This window comes from Mytilus galloprovincialis, chromosome 4, assembly GCF_965363235.1.
Source record: "Mytilus galloprovincialis chromosome 4, xbMytGall1.hap1.1, whole genome shotgun sequence".
Taxonomy (NCBI): Eukaryota; Metazoa; Mollusca; class Bivalvia; order Mytilida; family Mytilidae; genus Mytilus; species Mytilus galloprovincialis.
Genome location: NC_134841.1, coordinates 90,522,968 through 90,536,329, shown reverse-complemented (window position 1 = coordinate 90,536,329; position 13,362 = coordinate 90,522,968). Strand labels below are relative to the sequence as shown.

Sequence of the window (13,362 nt, the reverse complement as noted above, 5' to 3'; positions counted from 1 at the left end):
AAAATTTAACTCCTGTCAGATTTGCTCTAAATGCTTTGGTTTCATAGTTATAAGCCAAAAACTGCATTTTACCCCTATGTTCTATTTTTAGCCGTGGCAGCCATCTTGGTTGAATGGCCAGGTCATCGGACACATTTTTCAAACTAGATACCCCAAAGATGATTGTGGCCTAGTAGTTTCAGTGGAGATTTTTGTAAAAGATTACTTAGATTTATGAAAAATGGTTAAAAATTGACTATAAAGGGCAATAACTCCTAAAGGGGTCCACTGACCATTTCGGTCATGTTGACATATTTGTAAATCTAACTTTGCTGAACATTATTGATTTTTACAGTTTATCTCTATCTATAATAATATTCAAGATAATAACCAAAAACAGCAAAATTTCCTCAAATTTACCAATTCAGGGGCAGCAACCCAACAACGGATTGACCGATTCAACTGAAAATTTCAGGGCAGATAGATCTTGACCTGATAAACATTTTTATCCCATGTCAGATTTCCTCAAAATGCTTTGGTTTTTGAGTTATAAGCCAAAAACTGTATTTTACCCCTATGTTCTATTTTTAGCCGTGGCGGCCATCTTGGTTGGTTGACCAGGTCACGCCACACATTTTTTAAACTAGGTACCCCAAAGATGATTGTGGTTAAGTTTGGATTAATTTGGCCCAGTAGTTTCAGAGAAGAAGATTTTTGTAAAAGAATACTTTAATTTAAGAAAAATGGTTAAAAATTGACTATAAAGGGCAATAACTCCTAAACTGGTCAACTGACCATTTTGGTCATTGTTGACTTATTTGTAGATCTTACTTTGCTGAACATTATTGCTGTTTACAGTTTATCTCTATCTATAATAATATTCAAGATAATAACCAAAAACAGCAAAATTTCCTCAAAATTACCAATTCAGGGGCAGCAACCCAACAACCGATTGACTGATTCATCTGAAAATTTCAGGGCAGATAGAAATTGACCTGATAAACATTCTAACCCCTGTCAGATTTGCTCTAAATGCTTTGGTTTTTGAGTTATAAGCCAAAAACTGCATTTTACCCCTATGTTCTATTTTTAGCTGTGGCGGCCATCTTGGTTGGTTGACCGGGTCACGCCACACATTTTTTAAACTAGATACCCCAATGATGATTTTGGCCAAGTTTGGTTAAATTTGGCCCCGTAGTTTCAGAGGAGAAGATTTTTGTAAAAGTTAACGACGCCGGACGACGACAACGCCGGACGCCAAGTGATGAGAAAAGCTCACTTGGCCCTTTGGGCCAGGTGAGCTAAAAAGGAAGGTACATCAATTCTGTTTGTCAGACCTGAAGTATCTAATTTGGTACATCAGAATTTCTGGGAACCAGTTCTCTCTTATATGCAATCAAAATACAATGGTATGGTATGTTGATTTTTTTCAGTACAACTCACCATATGGTGTTGCTTTGACAATGTTTAACACTTCATTTGAACTTAAGACAAAAAAGCTGTGCTTGCTTGACATTGAGAAATTTAACATAGAAAGCAATTGGGCCATGAATTAGTGGTGTACTTTCTATTAATCTTTATAAGCTCCCTTCCTCCTATATTTGAAATTTCTTGTACTCTTTACATTTAAATTATGTATACATTGTACATGTTGTGAGAGTAAAATTTGAAATTCACTATTACTCTACATGTATATTTATAAATCTTTAAAATTTATGTTACTATGACACCTTCCCTTCAGTAAATCCCAAATCCAACACAAGATCCAAGGACAAAAATACCAGGACTTTCTTCACATCACATATAACTTATAAGTATAAGATATAAGTTAACTAGCTATTTATTAACCTCCAGTATTGAAATCCCTATTAATAAACTGTCTATACAGCATTTAACTAGCTATCAATGAACTGTCTAGCATTTAACTAGCTGTCAATGAACTGTCCAGCATTAAACTAGCTATCAATGAATTAACTGTCCAGCATTAAACTAGCTATAAATTAACTGTCCAGCATTTAAACAGTTATAAAGCTTTAAACTAGGTATTTCTGAACTGATCAGCATTTAAACAGTTATAAAGCTTTAAACTAGGTATTTCTGAACTGATCAGTATTTTAAACATCGTCAACCTGTCAATTAATATTTTAAATGACAGGAAAAGCATTCTCACTAGAATCAACTTTTTCTGCAACAAACACTAAAGAATCTGTCTCCATCATACTATCTGACATAGGAACTGTTTCAACCAAATCAACATCAATATCTTCATCTTTTTCGTAATCTACAGAAGGATCTGTAAATGGAAATACTTCCCCAGATTTTAGCTTATCTTGACAACTTTTCATTAACTGTTCATAAATATCATTCTTTATATAACCTTTTTGATTTACTGAGGAATTGGTGTTCATTCCCATGCATCTTGCTGCATATGATCTTTGGTATTTATGTGTTTTGTTGGTGTAAGCATCGTTAGAATCTTCTGCCTTGTCCAATGAAGTATTGCCAATGTTTCCATCTGGGATATTATCACCATTACTTTTGGAGATAGAGATTGTATCTTCACTACTGGTCTCCAATCCCTCCACAGTTACACTCTTACAACCATCAATGTGTACTGTATGTACTGGTATACTGTTTGTATCTTCACTACTGGTCTCCAATACCTCCACAGTTACACTCTTACAACCATCAATGTGTACTGTATGTACTGGTATACTGTTTACAGTTTTGTCTTCCCCATCACTGTCAGTAATCTCATTTTCAGTTTCCATGACAACCTCCACCAATTTTTCCTTCTGTTTAATCATTCCACTATCTCCATTTTCAGAATATGCTTCACTTTTGAATTCCCAATCAATTATGTCAAATTTTTGTGGACTTTTTCTTTTTCTTTTGTTCTTTTTCTTCTGCTTCTTGTTATTTTTTCCAGTTTCTATTAAAGTATCCACATCTATTATTAGATCACCACTAATTTCTTCAGTTGGTGTTAGATGGTAGCCTAATCTTTGTTTACACTGCTTCCTTTCATGGCATAAGACATTAGCCAGTTGACTGAACCCCTTTTCACAAAATTTACATTTGAATGGTTTTTCCCCAGTATGTGTAACCATGTGTTGTTTTAGATGTGAATTCAAGCGGAAAGACTTCTGACAAATTTTGCATTCAAATGCCCTTTCTCCAGTATGTATTTTCATGTGTTTTTCTAGATCACTTTTAAATCTGAAAGACTTACCACACTCTGGACATAAAGGCTTATTTGCTTCAAAATCTGACTTGTGTGTTACAGTATGACGCTTAAGGTTCCTCATTGCTGAAAATATTTTACCGCAGGTCTCACAGGGATATTTAGAGTTTTCATGTAAGGATTTAACATGCTCTACTAAAGCTCCACGAAGCTTAAATTTCATACAACAAAATTCACATTTATGTGGCCTTGCTCCAGAATGTGTCAAATTATGTCTCAGTAAATCACTATTAAAATAAAATTTCTTTTGACAAATTTCACATTCAAAGTTTTTCAAACTTTCTGCATTTTGACAAATCTTCAGGTGAAACTTGAATGCAGATTTGGTGCTTATTTTCTTGTTACAATCTTTGCATGTATGTAAGTTCTCACCAGTGTGTGTTGACATATGTTCTGATAACTCTGTGTTAGAATCAAATAACCTATCACATTCTGTGCAATGTTTGGTGTAAAACTTCACGGGTTCAACACCATGAACAAATTTTAAATGTTCAGTTAGAAGTCGGAAATTTGAAAATACCTTTTGACATTTGTTGCACTCTTTTGAACTATGAATCCTTTTAATATGCATGTCCAAATCATAACTCCTTTTAAAGTAAGTAGCACAATGCTCACAAAGGAAAAGTTTGTTACATACATTTTTCTTTGTTGTTTTCTTTCTTTCTGGTTTTACATTACTGTTTTGGGTTTCCAGCACCATTTTGTCATCAGCTGACATCACACTCTTAACTTGTGCTTCCCCGTCAGTGTTAACTTTAGATTTTGGACTTCTTGGCTTTTTAACGGCTAATTTACGTTTTTTAGATTTCTCCTTTACTTCCATACTATTTTTAATAGCGGTCTTTCTAGTCTCCATTGCCAGTTTTTGTTTGGCAGCAACAATTTTAATCTTCCATGTTTTTGCCTTGTTGCTACTAACTGATGCTTTGGTGCTTGGCATGATCTTCCTATATCTATGATCTCTTAAGTACAATTTCTGCAATAAAAAAAAATCATGATGTATGTAAACATGTACATGTTTATCTATTAAACAGTTCTGTAAAGCGCTATCCAGAAACTCATGAATTTTGCTCTTTAATTTATCATATGAAGTAGGTCATTTCCCTTATTTGTCAGCAGATCTGCATCTCTACTTTAACAATAATGCTTCTTAATAAGGGAAATAACTCAATGTCATAATATGTGAATGGGGGAGAAGTCCAATAAATTATTTTTTTAAATTCCAGCATATTTTAACTTCAGAATCTGTTGAAAAAGTAACGGATATACAGAAACTTTTCTGATGTTGATGCTGATGGTAGGGATTTTAGTTGTGACATCAATTTGATAATAAACAAAGAAACGCTATCATCAGGCATTTCAGGTAATGTTGTTTCTTTCAACATCAAATAATTTATCAAATAAAATTCTTATCATTTATATCTTTAATGGAGGAAGTTACAATGTCAGCTTGTTATTGTTATCAGATACTAAAATCTGAAGCTGATTTTAAAACCAAGTATATTTCCCAAGAGAAAACATTTTTTGCTATAAAACATATGTTGATTAAGCTACAGGCTCATTAAAAATATATGGAATCTATTCTAATTCTTTAACTGGCTATTTTTTCCGTTGTAAATAAATCAAAAAGAACAAATTTGTGGGAAACAATATGATGCTCCTTCATGGCTTGTTTGAGTCTTATTTTGTTCTAAAAATAAAGGTAGAGACCCCATGAAACATGTAAGTCTAGACATAGCTCTACAAGTCATAAGCAACATTAGACTTACAGTTGTTTGTGTCTGAGCTCTGACTGAACAATCGGGTTTTGGGTCCATTTGCTCCCTTTACAGGTCGCACCCTTACACGAAAAGTCGTTCCTCCCCCTGGGTTCATTTGCACCATATTCTCATTCAAATACAGATTAAATTTTCAGATGTATTTTTTTAAACATGTAGATGTACATATGTATATCAAAATATTTATATTTTCATGAACTTAAGAAACTTGTGATTTTTTTAAATGAAATATATATATATATTTTTTGTAATTAGATGATTAGTGATCAAATGTTAATAACTTGATAATTGTTATTTTGTATGTTACAAAAAAAAACTAATTTTATTTTTATTGGTATGTGTTTGAAAATCATGATTATTGTTACATTTGTATAATTAGTGTTTGGTCATGTTGGTACATGTATACTTACCCTAAATATTTTTAAAAAATTCTTTTTTTTTATTTGGAAGAGTGCATGACTTGAATGAATATGTGAGCTTAAAGTTTATTTGATTAATAATGATTTTGATTGCTTCAATTTTGGTGATAATTTTCAGTATTAATTTTGTCTTCACAAAACAATAGAGGAAACTGGTGTACGATTTAACAATTTCATTTAAGATTGGCCAAAAGCCAAATGTCTTGAAAACTGGTTTAATACTACAATAATGTAAAGTATGTTCCCTATTGGAATTTTTTAAAACAAAGAATTTCATTTTATTTTAAAGTAATTAAAATAAACTGAACAGAATATTCAACACATTGAGTTAACCTTTAAAAAGGATGCGAACATGTAGTTAGTGACCAGGACCAGGGTGCAAACGTTTCTTACTGTGTGTTAGGTTCTAGCTGTGACTTTATAACATACAGGTGGTCATAGCATATGTACAGAAAACTGTGCAACCAGAAGTCCATTACAAGATGAAGTGTGCAAGCTGTGCTATATAGTAAAGAGGATAACAATGTCTCCTTTATCTGTGGAAAGCGCTGAATACATTGGTAGCATTTTTCATTGTGCAAAGGCAAATGAGAACTATAAAATCATATAAAATTGGCCATGTCGGAGTAAAAATGTATCATTTATTTGATTAAATGAAATAGTTGTCTTTGTCAAAATATAGTCATAATTGTTTCCTTTTCTATAGAACAGTGTGTTAACAAATTATGTCTCAGTTATTTATGGCATCAAGGAAGCTATATAGGGGAATGTATCACAAGGGTGCGCATCATAGATGTTTTGAGGCAGAAATATATACCAGTCCAATGGCATATATTTCTGCCACAATACTTCTTCTTCTTTATATACAGAAAAACATCAACTGGTTGATGATAACTTTCCGGCGCATGCCTGGTTTAACAATATTGTTAATGATTAAAAATATATATTTGATTTCGTAATAATTTTTCATGTTTTAAATTTACAAATGTATATGTAAGTAATATTTTTCAATTTTTATTTTAAATTTTTGGTATAAGATAAAAACAAGATACATATTAAACATGTAGGTGTTTGTGAGTGTCAAGGAGCATCTGTCTAGCAAGTTTCTCCTTGAAGCACTCAGTAGTGGTGCTGCAGGCTATTGGTTCAGGTAATTTGTTCGAGTCCTTTATAGTTTGGCAGAAAAATGAAAATTTGTAACTGTCTTTGCTGCATCAAATTTGTCGGTATATTTGTTCGTGGCTAGACCTGGTGTTTGATTGACTTTTAATTAGTATGTCAGTATGTGGTATGGCAATTTTGTTGTTTGTTATTCTATGGAACATATGTAATCTGCTTTTGAGTCTCCTTTCTTGTAATGTTGGCCAGTGAAGTGTGTTAATCATGTTTGTTACACTTTCAGTATATTTGTAGTTTGAGCATACATATCTCGCTGCACGTCTTTGGACTTTTTCTATGGAGTTAATGTTCTCTGTTGTGTAAGGGTCCTAGACAGTGCAGCAGTATTCAAGTTTTGGTCTAATAAGGGCTTGGTATGCTCAGTCTTTGATGGTTTCTGAGTTTATTTTTAAATTTCTTCTGATGAATCCAAGGGTCTTATTTGCTTTAGATGTCATGTTCTGAATGTGTTTGTTCCATTTTAAATTTGATGATATAGTTATACCTAAATATTTTGCATTTTCTACTGACTCAAGAATGTGACCATGCATGTTTTAATAAAAATGGATGGGTGTTTTCTTTGTGGTCACTTGAAGTATGTTATATTGATCAAGGTGGAACTGCATTAGCCAAGATTTTATCCAGTTTGCGGCTTGATCTGATACACCGAAAAATTTAAGTTTATATAGTAAACGGTTGTGTGGAACTTTGTCAAAGGCTTTTGCGAAATCCATGATGATTAGATCGGTTTGTATCTTTTTGTCGTTTTTTTAACACAGCTGGTGAATTAGTGATATTATTTGGGATTCGCATGATCTATTTGCCCTGGAGCCGTGTTGCAAGTCATAAAGTATGTTGTTGGATTCAAGGTGTTTCATGATGTTGCTTGCAATTATGTGCTCTAATAATTTGCAGAAAAAACATGTTAGTGAAATTGGACGATAGTTACCAAGATGATGTTTGTCTCCTTTTTTGAAAACAGGTGTTACATTTGCGTGGTTCCAATCGTGAGGTACTTTTCCTGTTTGCATTGATTTTGAAAAAAAAAGTGAGAATGTCTGTGCATGTGTTGATGTTTTCTTTTAGAACTATATATTCCAGTAATGTTATCAGGTCCTGTTGCCTTTTTTGGATTTATATTTTTAATTACTTTATAGATGCCTTCTCTGTTGATGTCTATGTCGTCCATTATTGGATGTGTTGATGGACCTTTGTCAGGGATAACTGTATTAGTCTCAGATGTAAAAGCTCATTTAAATTGTTCGTTTAATATTAGCTTTTTTCGAGGATTCTGTATAAAGTAAACCTTCACTCCTAAGAGGTGCAATACCAGTGTTTTCATTGTTTTGGCCTTTTATGTATGAAAAGAGTTTTTTAGGTTGTTTGTTAAATCTCGTATTTTCAGGCTCTTGTATTTCGATGTCAAAAATCATGTTTTCGATATAGTTCCAATAGGCATTTCTCATCTCTTTCTGTAATTTTGTTTTAATTTGTTTGAATTTTTTAATATGTTTGCTATCATGTTTTTTCTTTTTATAGAATTTGTTTTTTTTATTTATCAGTTTTTTTTCAATTTTGAATCTATCCATGGTAGGCTGGTAGGTGGGTTTTTATTACCTATTAGCTTAGTTGGAATATGCTTTTGGATACTTTCTCTTGTTTTTGTTTTAAAGAAATTCCACATATTGTCTATATCAAGTTCTTTCCCAGTCTGCTTTCTTGTAAATGAATACTTTGTGTGGCGACTGTTTGGCTTTTGAGAGGGAAAGATTAATTTCACTGAAGATTATGTCATGGTCACCTAGTGGTGGTAATGTTTCTACTCTGTTTACTAGGGATGGATTTGACATGCACAGTAGATCATTTCTTGTTGGTTTGTCAACTACCTGTGTGAGATTATGATCTTGTAATATGTCTAATAGGTGTTGATGAAGAGAAGGATCTGGTTTGCTAGGTATTACTGATAAATTTGACCAGTCAATATTGCCTAAATTGAAATCGCCACTGAGCATGATAATTGCACTGGATATGTTGCATATCCTATTTAGTGAGGTACTTAGATGTTCCAGTGATTCCCCTTTGTCTGATGGTGGTCTATAATATCCTCCAAGATAGGTGGTTTTATTTCCTGTTGGAGTTATTTTTGCCCATATTAATTTGCAATCTGTGTCTAATTCAGACACATGCGATGTAATAAGTGTGTTTGTGATTGCGAGTAGCACGCCTCCATAGCCATCTTTCCTGTTTTTAGAGAAAATTTATCTATAATACGGTCGTTAAACAGGCCTTGGAGCATAGGCGGATCCAGTGCCCCCCCTTTCGTGGGAAAAATTTGGATGATTATATAGGGAATCATTGAAGCATGACTGGAGCCCCCCCCCCCCCCTTTAGGTCAGTCAGCGGGCCCCCTTAGGAAAAGTTCTGGATCCGCCACTGTGGAGATCCCTGTGTATAATGAAATTTTACAAGCAAACTACGACAGCATACTTTTATGTAACAATCAGTGTTCATTTCAAAGGGATATAAAACCTTTTCTTGATGGGAAATCTATAATTGTCTTTTGATCTCAACACAGGTAATTGGTAGATCTTGTAAGATCTGTCAACCTCAATAAACTGATACACCCCTGTGGAAGTATAAGTTTTACCTTTTATCAAAATACATAAGTTTTGTAAACAATAATCAAATATTTGTTGCTTCACATGACTTCCGAACAATTTTCGAATTTCAAAAGTCACTTGTATTTTTAGCTTAAGTAAGAGACATGTTCGTCATTTCCGACCTTCCCGTGGATAGAAACAAGTGCCTGTGGATATCCTGCATTTTGTTTTGCTTTTTCAGCAAACAATCAATCTCATGATTTTTCATGAGCTCTATGTCCTGTATCATAACCTTTAAGTTGTTAATTTGTGTATTTTACCGTTTTTCTCTAAACATTTAAACTTAAGTGCTGTCTGTATTACATCTTTGAAGAAGATAAATAGACGAAACTCGATAGGCTTTGTCAAAGATACCGCAAGATTGTGTCCCTTTAGAACAAAAAAAAGGACTAAAAACCATTAACCACTGTATACAACAACGCACGACAACGTTCCTCATATAAGGGAGGGTCTAAAACGCGGAAATGGAAAACCCGGAAATGAAAAATGAGTGTATTATAACTAATATCTTTGGAACCGCTAAAGCTAAATTAATAAATAAAACTGATTTTGAAAGCTAATATAATAGTCTATAAGATAAAATTAAAAAATTATATATTTGAATATGCTTTTTTACCGAAAAGTTGACCGGAAGGCTTTCTTAGTGCGACTCTTGCAACACATTTTTGTACCTTAAAACTTAAATTCACGAAAAAGCATATACCCCGGTCAAAGTCTGTAAATTGACTCTTAAAGACATTTAAATGGCAAATAATATGATATAAAGAAAAAAATAAATATGTTACTATAAAAGGACAAAAAGTTGACCGGAAGACCCCCTTGTACACAAATATTGAAGGGAAATTTTCAACTTTGAATTAAAATTCACAAAAATATAAAAAGCCCGGTCAAAGTCTGTAAATTGACTCTTAAAGACATTTAAATGACAAATAATATGATATAAAGATAAAAATAAATGTATTACTATAAAAGGGCAAAAAGTTGACCGGAAGACCCCCTTGTACACAAATATTGAAGTGAAATTTTCAACTTTGAATTAAAATTCACAAAAATATAAAAAAAACCCTGTCAAAGTCTGTCAATTGATGCTTTAAGACATTTAATTGACAAATAATATGATATAAAGAAAACAATAAATGTGTTACTATAAAAGGGCAAAAAGTTGACCGGAACTCATCCTTGTAAACAAATATCGAAGTGAAATTTTCAACTTTTAATTAAAATTCACATAAGGTGATGATTATTAATCATTCTATTTTATTTATGTTTGATTGCTTTATTAAAGTATAAATTATATATTAAATGATTAATAATTAGTTTTTTTCCGCTCGCATCATAGTATGTCCATCAGTCCCTCTTTCTAGTGTTCAGTCTATTCCATCAGTCCCTCTTTCTAGTGTTCATTCTGGTCCATCAGTCCCCCAAAAACATTTTGTCATGCAGATTTAATGAAATTATTTGATTTTTACCCCTTATAGCATTGCGTCATACTATGTACTTGGCAGATAGCATAGCCTAATGTAAGCACTGCAGAAACTCACAAAAGCTCCATTTATTATTCCAAATGAAATTTGTATATCTTAAATTTTATTAACTGATGTAAATAAACACAGTTAAATGACCATGACTGCACTTTTGATCAATTTGTAGTACTTTACTGACACCAGATGAAAAAAAGGGGGGTCAATATTCCTTGACACTTCAATACCTTGGATTTTTTTAACTAAATTCATTGCAAAAATTGTTGGAAGTCTTTAAAGAAGTAGAACAAACAAGAAAAAATCAGCAAACAATGATCTTGATATTGAAAGTTTATGTTCCTGTAGCTCAAAATGAAATTTTCAAGTATTTTCTATCAAAGTCATACATTACAGTCAGTTTAAATTGAGCTGTGAAATTTTTATTATAAGTCGCATAATGCTCAGATAGGCTGTTTTAAACTACAAATTGACTAAGGATTAAGAATAAAGCAAAATAAAAGATTTCTAATCAACTTTTTTGTCTCTTTAAGCAAAATGCGGTGAAACATCAAAATCAGAAAACAATTGTTTTTTTTTTGTCTTAACTGATCATTTGAGATAATAGTAGCCACATTTCAATCTTTTTGGGGGTAAAATGTCACATATTGCAAATTTAGAGCCTAAATCTTGAGTTTGTCCTATTTTTAGCTTTTCCCATCCTGACAATATGCTTTTATATAAAAAATGTCCTAAATAATGTTATAAATGCACAGAAAGTTATTCTGTGGTGTTAAACATTGAAACATAAGTTGTTTACTACCCCCAAAAACATTTTGTCATGCAGATTTAATGAAATTATTTGATTTTTACCCCTTATAGCATTGCGTCATACTATGTACTTGGCAGATAGCATAGCCTAATGTAAGCACTGCAGAAACTCACAAAAGCTCCATTTATTATTCCAAATGAAATTTGTATATCTTAAATTTTATTAACTGATGTAAATAAACACAGTTAAATGACCATGACTGCACTTTTGATCAATTTGTAGTACTTTACTGACACCAGATGAAAAAATGGGGGGTCAATATTCCTTGACACTTCAATACCTTGGATTTTTTTAACTAAATTCATTGCAAAAATTGTTGGAAGTCTTTAAAGAAGTAGAACAAACAAGAAAAAATCAGCAAACAATGATCTTGATATTGAAAGTTTATGTTCCTGTAGCTCAAAATGAAATTTTCAAGTATTTTCTATCAAAGTCATACATTACAGTCAGTTTAAATTGAGCTGTGAAATTTTTATTATAAGTCGCATAATGCTCAGATAGGCTGTTTTAAACTACAAATTGACTAAGGATTAAGAATAAAGCAAAATAAAAGATTTCTAATCAACTTTTTTGTCTCTTTAAGCAAAATGCGGTGAAACATCAAAATCAGAAAACAATTGTTTTTTTTTGTCTTAACTGATCATTTGAGATAATAGTAGCCACATTTCAATCTTTTTGGGGGTAAAATGTCACATATTGCAAATTTAGAGCCTAAATCTTGAGTTTGTCCTATTTTTAGCTTTTCCCATCCTGACAATATGCTTTTATATAAAAAATGTCCTAAATAATGTTATAAATGCACAGAAAGTTATTCTGTGGTGTTAAACATTGAAACATAAGTTGTTTACTACCCCCAAAAACATTTTGTCATGCAGATTTAATGAAATTATTTGATTTTTACCCCTTATAGCATTGCGTCATACTATGTACTTGGCAGATAGCATAGCCTAATGTAAGCACTGCAGAAACTCACAAAAGCTCCATTTATTATTCCAAATGAAATTTGTATATCTTAAATTTTATTAACTGATGTAAATAAACACAGTTAAATGACCATGACTGCACTTTTGATCAATTTGTAGTACTTTACTGACACCAGATGAAAAAAAGGGGGGTCAATATTCCTTGACACTTCAATACCTTGGATTTTTTTAACTAAATTCATTGCAAAAATTGTTGGAAGTCTTTAAAGAAGTAGAACAAACAAGAAAAAATCAGCAAACAATGATCTTGATATTGAAAGTTTATGTTCCTGTAGCTCAAAATGAAATTTTCAAGTATTTTCTATCAAAGTCATACATTACAGTCAGTTTAAATTGAGCTGTGAAATTTTTATTATAAGTCGCATAATGCTCAGATAGGCTGTTTTAAACTACAAATTGACTAAGGATTAAGAATAAAGCAAAATAAAAGATTTCTAATCAACTTTTTTGTCTCTTTAAGCAAAATGCGGTGAAACATCAAAATCAGAAAACAATTGTTTTTTTTTGTCTTAACTGATCATTTGAGATAATAGTAGCCACATTTCAATCTTTTTGGGGGTAAAATGTCACATATTGCAAATTTAGAGCCTAAATCTTGAGTTTGTCCTATTTTTAGCTTTTCCCATCCTGACAATATGCTTTTATATAAAAAATGTCCTAAATAATGTTATAAATGCACAGAAAGTTATTCTGTGGTGTTAAACATTGAAACATAAGTTGTTTACTACCCCCAAAAACATTTTGTCATGCAGATTTAATGAAATTATTTGATTTTTACCCCTTATAGCATTGCGTCATACTATGTACTTGGCAGATAGCATAGCCTAATGTAAGCACTGCAGAAACTCACAA

The 13,362-nt window shown here is 32.1% G+C and overlaps 1 protein-coding gene across 3 annotated transcripts; it reads right to left on the bottom strand.

The window, feature by feature from the left end:
• Positions 1-1,453: 1,453 nt before the first annotated feature.
• LOC143073359 (uncharacterized) lies at positions 1,454-9,582 on the bottom strand. 3 transcript variants are annotated; one of them, XM_076248838.1, is made up of 3 exons: positions 9,499-9,582; positions 2,643-4,199; positions 1,454-2,558 (listed from the first exon to the last, which is right to left on the bottom strand). In XM_076248838.1, exons 2-3 carry the CDS (start codon positions 4,161-4,163, stop codon positions 2,124-2,126), a joined length of 1,956 nt encoding a protein of 651 aa, XP_076104953.1. In that variant the 5' UTR covers positions 4,164-4,199; positions 9,499-9,582; the 3' UTR covers positions 1,454-2,123. The 3 variants fall into 3 exon arrangements, with proteins under 3 accessions (XP_076104953.1, XP_076104951.1, XP_076104952.1); XM_076248836.1 differs by having other exon boundaries at positions 1,454-4,199; XM_076248837.1 differs by lacking the exon at positions 9,499-9,582 and adding an exon at positions 9,226-9,342 and having other exon boundaries at positions 1,454-4,199.
• Positions 9,583-13,362: the final 3,780 nt, after the last annotated feature.